General features: G+C 43.6%; 1 protein-coding gene across 1 annotated transcript; it reads left to right on the forward strand.

The window, feature by feature from the left end:
* The first annotated feature begins 362 nt into the window (after window positions 1-362).
* LOC132426009 (Fc receptor-like protein 2) lies at window positions 363-5,101 on the forward strand. The gene is made up of 3 exons (XM_060012690.1): window positions 363-642; window positions 1,076-1,366; window positions 4,773-5,101. The coding sequence occupies exons 1-3, from the start codon at window positions 363-365 to the stop codon at window positions 5,099-5,101; spliced, it is 900 nt and encodes a 299-aa protein (XP_059868673.1).
* The last annotated feature ends 3,420 nt before the right edge of the window (window positions 5,102-8,521 follow it).

Here is an 8,521-nt window from a genome sequence, read left to right on the forward strand (position 1 = left end):
ATTAATTTATCTACCAAGATCATGCAATGAATAAGTGGCAGATGTGGGTGGGGACTCCCCCTGTCCCCCTCCCACCATACCCACTGCCCCAAGTTTATCTGGAGATCAGGAAGGAGCAAGATCACTGTAGGCTGTGGACATTAGTGAAGGCTAATGAGTGTGGAGAAAGTGCAAGTTTGAAGTTTTGGAGTGTTCAGCAGCAGGGTGATCCTTCCTGAAGGCCCTCAGCATGCACCTCCCCGATGAAAAATACGCCTCTGCCTAAACCTTCTACCATCTCCACCTGCCATAATGCTCAGCAGGTAGTAACAGCCTCCGCATCAGGCCCTCACCTGCCCTCTTACGTTTACACAGGAATCCCCATGTCTGGAGCGTTCCTGGAGACCCAGCCCCAGGGGGACCAGGCAGTCGAAGGGAAGATGCTGGTCCTTGTCTTCTCTGTGGCTGAAGGCACAGGGGACTCCATGTTCTCCTGGCACAGAGAGGACACGAGGGAGAGTCTGGGGCAGAAAAGTCAGCGTTCCCAGAGAGCAGAGCTGGAGATCCCTGTTATCAGGGAGAGCCACGCAGGGGGCTACTACTGCACAGCTGACAATGGCTATGGCCTCATCCAGAGCGAGGCGGTGAACGTCTCCATGAGAAGTAAGTAGCACTCTCCTAATTAGCCAGAGAGTCCCAACTGGGGTCAGTTTCCTTCTATGGCAGTGAGGATGTTCCAAGGATGATACGGAACAGGGTTGTGAAGAGGTTAAGAAGCCATCTGAACATGCTAGGATTGTTACTGTAATGGTGTTGGCGGCGGTGGCACTGGCTACAGTGGCAGAAGAGCTAAAGGAGATGACAAGGGGATACAGGAGGCAGGCTACGTGGCACGGCCAGAGGCACGCTCTCCAGAACTTATCAAAGCTCTACGGGAACTGTCTCTGCAGTGTTGTTAGATCAGGAGGTGCGACAGTGAGAAAGAATCCCCGGGGCTCGAGGGATACTGTGTGGACACTTGGGTGAGGATGGAGTGGGTTATAAGTCTGTGCCGGCACAAGAGACCCTCTTTGATGGACCGTCCTGCCTTTATCAGTTCCAGTGTCACATCCTGTCCTCACTTTCAGTACTTCTGGGGCCCAGGCCTTCACTGGGGACATGGTGGAGCTTCGCTGTGAGAACAAGAGAGCATCTCCCCCCATCCTATACCGATGTTATCATGAAAATGTCACCCTGGGGAGCACCTCGGTGCCTTTTGGAGGAGGAGCATCCTTCAACCTCTCTCTGACCACAGGGCATTCTGGGAACCATGCCTGTGAAGCTGACAGTGGCCTGGGGGCCCAACGTCACGGGAAGGACAAGTCCAACATCTCCTTCCACAGTACTAGTTGCCATTATGCTAAACCATGGCTTGTGCGTCCTTTCCATGGATTTTCCTCTCCCTCAGGGAATCGAAGCTAGCCTAGAGAGCCTGTCAGCTCTTCCAGCCTCTCCTTCTCATTGGTCTAAACAATAGCATCACTGGCCTTCCTGTTTCCCTGTCACTTACCTCATCAGATAGGTGTAAAATAGGTACTGTACTAGGATCAAGGCAATACTGGAAGTGGGGTAAGTGTATGCTCAGAGCTCTCAGGGAGCAAGGAGTTACAACCAAACCTTGTAAATACTTAAGGAAAAAGTAGAAACCCCATGAACAAACCAGATTCTAGGATTCAAAACTTTACTAGGATTGTCTCATTAATCTCCATTAACAACTCTCATTTTACTAATGAGGAAACGAAATTTAGAATAAGTAACTTGCCCACCATCACACAGCTAATAGGTGCAAAGATAGAACTTTAGGCTAGGGCTACAGAATTGAAAAACTTTGCTCCCTGCCACTATTTTAATATGATGGTTATATAATTTTTTTCCTTTTAATTTATTATTGTGGAGCAGTGCATTAATAGATTTCCTAATATGGAACAATTATTGAATTCCTGCTATAAACCCTTCTTAGTTGTTATATCATCATAGGTAGCAGCTACATACAACTTACTAATATTTATTTCAAATGTTTGCATCTTTATTTAAAAGTGAGTTTTATTTCTTGAACTAGTTTTGGTTTCAGGGATAGGTTAGCCTCATAAGAATGTTTTCAGAGGTTTTCCATATTTTCTGTGCCCTGCAGCTTAAAACCATATTGGAATTATCTGCTATTTGATAAGTCTTTGGAACTAGCCCAAACAACATTCTGAGCCTGTTAGATCTTTACCTCCACTGTCAAATCCTCTTTTTTATTATTCTCCAAATTTTCTATCCTTTGTTAAAATAATTTGGATGATTTTACCCAAATTTAATACATAGTATTCTCATCGAATTTTCAGACAGCCTTTATAGATGTGATTATGCGCTCTTCTCATTTCTGGTTTGTGTGACCCCTTTCTTAATCATATTTGCCAGAGGTTTGTCTTTATTCCTCTTTTTAAAGAGCCAGGGTTTTTTTTGTTTTTGTTTTTTGTGGTACGCGGGCCTCTCACTGTTGTGGCCTCTCCTGTTGCGGAGCACAGGCTCCGGACGCGCAGGCTCAGCAGCCATGGCTCACGGGCCCAGCCGCTCCGCAGCATGTGGGATCTTCCCGGACCGGGGCACGAACCCGTGTCCCCTGCATCGGCAGGCGGACTCTCAACCACTGCGCCACCAGGGAAGCCCACCAGGGAAGCCCTAGGTTTGTTATCTTTAATTCAAATCTATTTGGTTTTTGGTTTTCTAATTCATTTATTTCTCCTTTATCTTCAGTATATCTTTCTTCCTTTTTAAGTTTATTTTATGTAGTTCTTTAATGTCTTATTCATTTTTCATCTTTGTTTCCTAATAAGTGCATTAAAAACTGCATGGTTTCTTCTCAGTACCATTTTATCTCATCCTACAAGTTTTGATGTATAATATTTTTATTTGTCTAGTTTCCAAAGCATGTGAAATATGTTTCACATATTTATTTTATAACTTAAGACAACCACTTCTTATGAATACATTTTTATCTTCTATTTTATTAATTTCTTATAGATTTTTTAAAAAACTTTTCATTATAGATTTTTGTATTATCCTTGTATTAAATTTTATCAAAGAATATGGTCTGCATAGTTTTTACACTGGGGATTTACTGAGAATTTCTTTATGACCTAACACACAGTCAACAGTTTTCTAAATACTATAAATGGAATTTGAAAAGAATGTGAATTTTCTGTTTAGGATATACAAAGTTCAGTATTTTTTTTTTATTAAATTAAGCTAGCTGCTTGATCTATTCAGTTTCTATAGAGTCTTACATATGTTTGCTCTTTTTAATCTATTAATTTTTGAGAATCATATTCACATTATTACCTATAATTCTTTTAAATTTAGCTTTTTACAGAGGCTTTGCCAAGAACTTGGTAATTGACTGTGTAAGATGTGACATTTTGGTTGTTAATGACAGAAATCCCATACAAAATGGCTTGGTCCCAAAAAAAAAAGAAATGAAGTTGGTGGGAGGGGTCAGGTATGGACATGGCTAATGTGCGACTGGCCGAGCATTCTGTCTTTGCCTCCCCTCTTTCCTCTGCATTTCTCCATTAGCTTAACTCTCAGACAGGCAAAGCTGGCCACTGACATCTCCAGGCTTATATCCCTCCTTTCTGCTAGATATCCTAGAGAAAAGAGTCTCTTTACACATTACTCCAGTTTAAAAAACAAAAACCAAATAAATAGACAGACGGCTTCCTTGGTGGCACAGTGGTTGAGAGTCCGCCTGCCGATGCAGGGGACACAGGTTCGTGCCGTGGTCCGGGAAGATCCCACATGCCGCGGAGCGGCTGGGCCCGTGAGCCATGGCCGCTGAGCCTGCGCGTTCGGAGCCTGTGCTCTGCAACGGGAGGGGCCACAACAGTGAGAGGCCAGCGTACTGCAACAACAACAACAAAAAAAAATAGGCAAAGATTAGGGATTGACCAGTCTGTGTGATGTGTTCACCCCTTTCTCTCTGCAGAGAATATGAGCCTGTGATTGGTGAAGTCAGTAATAGAGTGGAGCAAAAGGAAACTGAGTAACTCAACTGACCTATTCTAGGCCTTTCCCTATTCTAAGCCTCGGTGTCCATTTCTGGGAAAGATCTAGTTCTAACCTTCTCTTTTTCTAAGATTTTCTGAGCTCATAAGAATCAAACCATAAGTCTCTACGTGCCCATATTCCTTTGTTTTCAGAAAGCAAAAACTTTTCCTAGGTGTCTTTGAGTGAGGGCCTTAGGTGGGGTGAGATGCTCTTAGGAGATGGTAATAGCATAGGATAGAGCAAAGCTCTGTGGTTCCCAACTCAGCAAGCCCCCTACCCCCACACCACATATCACCAGCACTATCAAACAACCTCTCTTAACACTGGGAACTGCCCTAAGAGGACATTTCCTTTTTTTTTTAATTATTTAATTATTTATTTATTTTTGGCTGCGTTGGGTCTTCGTTGCTTCGTGAGGGCTTTCTCTAGTTGCGGTGTGCAGGCTTCTCATTGCGGTGGCTTCTCTTGTTGCGGAGCACGGGCTCTAGGCGCGCAGGCTTCAGTAGTTGTGGCACATGGGCTCAGTAGTTGTGGCTCACGGGCTCTAGAGCGTGGGCTCAGTAGTTGTGGCGCCCGGGCTTAGTTGCTCCATGGCATGCGGGATCTTCCCGAACCAGGGCTTGAACCCGTGTCCCCTGCATTGGCAGGCAGATTCTTAACCACTGCGCCACCAGGGAAGCTGAAGAGGACATTTCTCAGTGTGCTCTGACCCCTTCTGTTTGCAGAACATCCACCCAAAATCCGATTGGTGAATGGTGCCCACCACTGCAATGGGTGGGTGGAGGTGGAAAAGGAAGGTCTCTGGGGCACTTTGTGTGATGATGGCTGGGACATGAAGGATGTGGCCATGGTGTGCCGGGAGCTGGGCTGTGGAGCAGCCAGACACACACCTGCAGGCGTGTTGTATCTGCCAGTGGCAGAAGATGACCGACCTTTATTTATTCAGGTAGCACTGTGCAATGGGACAGAAGAGGCCCTGGCTGAATGTGAACAGGTGGAGACCTTTGACTGTGGGCACGATGAGGATACAGGCGTAGTGTGTGAAGGTGGGTGATGGCAGGGCCTGGGGCATGGGAACTGGCTTACCCCCTCCGAGGCCCTTCTCTATGCTGCCTCCAATCCACCTTGATACTCCCCATTGCCCCTGCTGCCTTTAGAACCACTCACCCATTCTATACTAGCATGTGGTCAGGACAACACTGTTAGCTCATATTAGGTAGTCCAGAATTATAAAGGACTCTCTTATGCATGCTGTTATTAGCCTGTATCTGCCACCTCAAAAGATAAGACGTTGGCATTTTCACAGCCATGAGTTTGGCCATAATACCAGGAAAATAATTATGAAAGCATAGAATTACACAGTTTGAGTGATTTTAATCCAGGTCACACTGCTTATATTGTTCTATAATCCCAGCAGCTCTTCTGCGTTCTGTCCCCTAAACAACTCTACTCATCAAAATGAATCCCAGAATAGAAGGAGCACTGGGTGGGGAAGATCCAGATGCTCCTTCTCTCTCAAGATCCTGATGGGACAGGGGGTGGGGGATGGGAAGGACATTAGAAAGACTCTGGGTCCGTCAAGGAAACCAGGCCACAAACTGAGGGTGGAAGTAAAATAAAGAAAGCCCACTGCAGATCCCAAAGCCTCTATAACACTTGTGACTAGAGCAGAAGCCAGTGGGACTGCTCCCTCAGGCCCAGCCGCAGACCCTATCTCTGGCGGAGCACCCCAGTGCCCTGGGCCAGGAGTGCAGAAGCAGCCCTTGAGAGGTGGTGAAAAGAAGGGTCTTTAGAACTATTGAGCCCATGCCCAGTTTTAGGAACATCTAAAGGCCTGTGGCTCATTCAGGGAAATGAATCAGCTTTGGAAACCAGAAAGGATCCAGGATTTATAGTCAGCTATGCAGAGCTTGAGACCTGCCTGCTTCACCCACTTACCAGCCATAGAAGCAGCAAACTTCTCTGAAGCTCATTATCTCTGTCAGAAAAGTGAGATAATACCTGGCCCAGCTTCCTGACAGAGCTGGGACAAGATTGAACACTCATCACTCATAAAGACCTTTTGGAAACAGCAAAGTCCAGGAAGAAGCCCCAGGGCCAGCTTACTGATTTGGGATGGTCTCCATGAGAGGGACAGGTCTGGGGCTCAGGTTTGGCCTTCTTCCTTATACTGGGCTTCACCTCACCAGGGAGACACGGTGAGTTTGTCTGGAAAATCCCTTTTCAGATCTCCCTCTTCTGACCTCCATTTTCCCTTTTCTCTACAGCATTCTGGCCTAGTTCTTTTTGAAGATAGGGAGACTAGAGACTGGAGACTGAGCAGGCCTCAGATTCTCTCCTTTTTGGCCTCCCAGGCCTGGTTGGTCCAACAGTTCTGGACAGACCTTAATGCTTTACCTGCGGCTCCATTGCGGCTCCCCTCAACAGGACTCTAAATTGCTCTTCTGAGCCAAAGTTTCAACTGTGCCTGCATCTGGGGCAAAATCCAGCTCCCAAAGAAGCCAAGCTTGAAGAAATTCTCCCTCCATACTGACTCCTTGGCCCCGGCCCTGGCTTTTCCAGTCTCTTCCAGAACTGTCTGGGGATCCCAATACTACTTTCTTGGGCAGATGTAGCAGCTCCTGAGGTGAAACAAGCAAGGAATTAATTGAGATGGGCCCTACATCTGTTGGTAGACTTGTGGGCATATAAAACAGACAAAATAAAAGAAAGTGTAGGGACTTCCCTGGTGGCGCAGTGGTTAAGAATCCGCCTGCCAATGCAGGGGACACGGGTTCGAGCCCTGGTCCGGGAAGATCCCACATGCCACGGAGCACCTAAGTCCATGCACCACAACTACTGAGCCTGAGCTCTAGAGCCTGCGCACCGCAACTACTGAAGCCTGCGTGCCTAGAGCCTGTGCTCCACAACAAGAGAAGCCACCACAATGAGAAGCCCATGCACTGCAACAAAGAGTAGACACCGCTTGCCGCAACTAGAGAAAGCCCATGTGCAGCAACAAAGACCCAATGCAGCCAAGAATTAAAAATAAATAAAAATAAAGAAATTTTTAAAAATAAAGAAAGAAAAGAAAAGAAAATATGGGTACAGTATTTAATTTTGTTTCCAAGTGACTTGGGAAGAAACTAGGTCCTAAATAATTTCTTTTTAAAATATTTTCTTAAATTACAAATATAAAGCATATTATAAAAAGAATAGTATGCAAAAAAGAAAATGAAAATTAGCCAAAATTTTAATACTCAGAAGTAACTGCTGTTAATATTCTGATAATTCTAAAATGTTCTGTGAATATATAAATATATATGAATGAATATATTTGTTTGTATATTTTATACATGTGTGTGTGTGTGTTTTCACAAAAACTGACCTCTCAGGAGAATCTTGTCCTACCCGGTTACGTGGAAATTTTCTTGCCCTTTTGGAAGTCTGAGATCTTCTGCCTGCATTCAGTAGATATTCTGTGAGAATCATTCCACATGTATCAGTAGATGTATTTCTGATGTATTTGTGGGAGGAGGTGAGCTTCATGTCCTACTACTTAACCATCTTGATCGCTCCCCTCAGGAGAATGTCGATTCATAAGGTCTTTTGTTCTGCTGAGTATCTTGATTGGGTTTGGGTGTGCAAACTGAAGAAAAGGAAAAAGCCACATGCTCCATGATGTAACCTATCCTGTGAGCCCCCCAAAACTTCAGTAGTGTCTAAGTCTCAAAAAATATTTGAATGGGTGTTTTCTTTTAGAAATTTGTACCTAAGTTTTGAATCTTAGTGGATATGGGAAGAAGAAAACTGAAAATATATATTCCTTCATTAACAGTTTTCCTGATAATAAATAATTATCGCAATCTTACCTGGCTATGACATATATTAATATCCTATGGAATCCAATTTGATAGTATTGATATCTTATGTAAAACTTTTGCATAGATATTCATAATGAGGATTTCTCTGTAGCTTTTTATGCTTTCTTTGAAAAGATTTGATCAATGCTGTGTTGGTTTCTTTTTTTTTAAATTTAATTTTATTTGTTTTTTTATACAGCAGGTTCTTATTAGTTTTCCATTTTATACATATTAGGGTTTCTTATTATTTTGGAAGTTTTCTTTCTCTGTGATTGCTCAAAAAATGTTTAAATACTACTAAATTTATCTTTTCTTTGAAGACTAATAAATATTAGTGTGTGAAACCATCTGGCTTGATATGTTTGTAACGTGTGGCTCCTAACAATGTTCTCATTGTTTTTCATGATTGTTGTTCTGTTTATTTAACTGCCTCTACCTGCAAAAAAAAAAAAGGTAATTTATACTTTTTCGAAAGTCATCCATTTAATGCAGGTTTTCAAAAGTTGTATATTTACTCATTGTCCCCTCTTTCTTGATCAGTCTATTCAGTGGTGTATCTATTTTTCATAGAAAAGCTTTTGAGTTTATTCACATATTCTGTTGGGGTTTTTCTGTTTGTTTTATTCAGTAAT

Source organism: Delphinus delphis, chromosome 1 (assembly GCF_949987515.2).
Source record: "Delphinus delphis chromosome 1, mDelDel1.2, whole genome shotgun sequence".
Classification (NCBI taxonomy): domain Eukaryota; kingdom Metazoa; phylum Chordata; class Mammalia; order Artiodactyla; family Delphinidae; genus Delphinus; species Delphinus delphis.

Excerpts from the sequence above, each read along its gene's own strand:
- LOC132426009 (XM_060012690.1), top strand. The coding sequence starts at position 363 with ATGTCTGGAGCGTTCCTGGAGACCCAGCCCCAGGGGGACCAGGCAGTC. Across the intron at positions 643-1,075 it reads GGTGAACGTCTCCATGAGAA|TTCCAGTGTCACATCCTGTC; the intron begins GTAAGTAGCACT and ends TGCCTTTATCAG. Across the intron at positions 1,367-4,772 it reads CATCTCCTTCCACAGTACTA|AACATCCACCCAAAATCCGA; the intron begins GTTGCCATTATG and ends TTCTGTTTGCAG.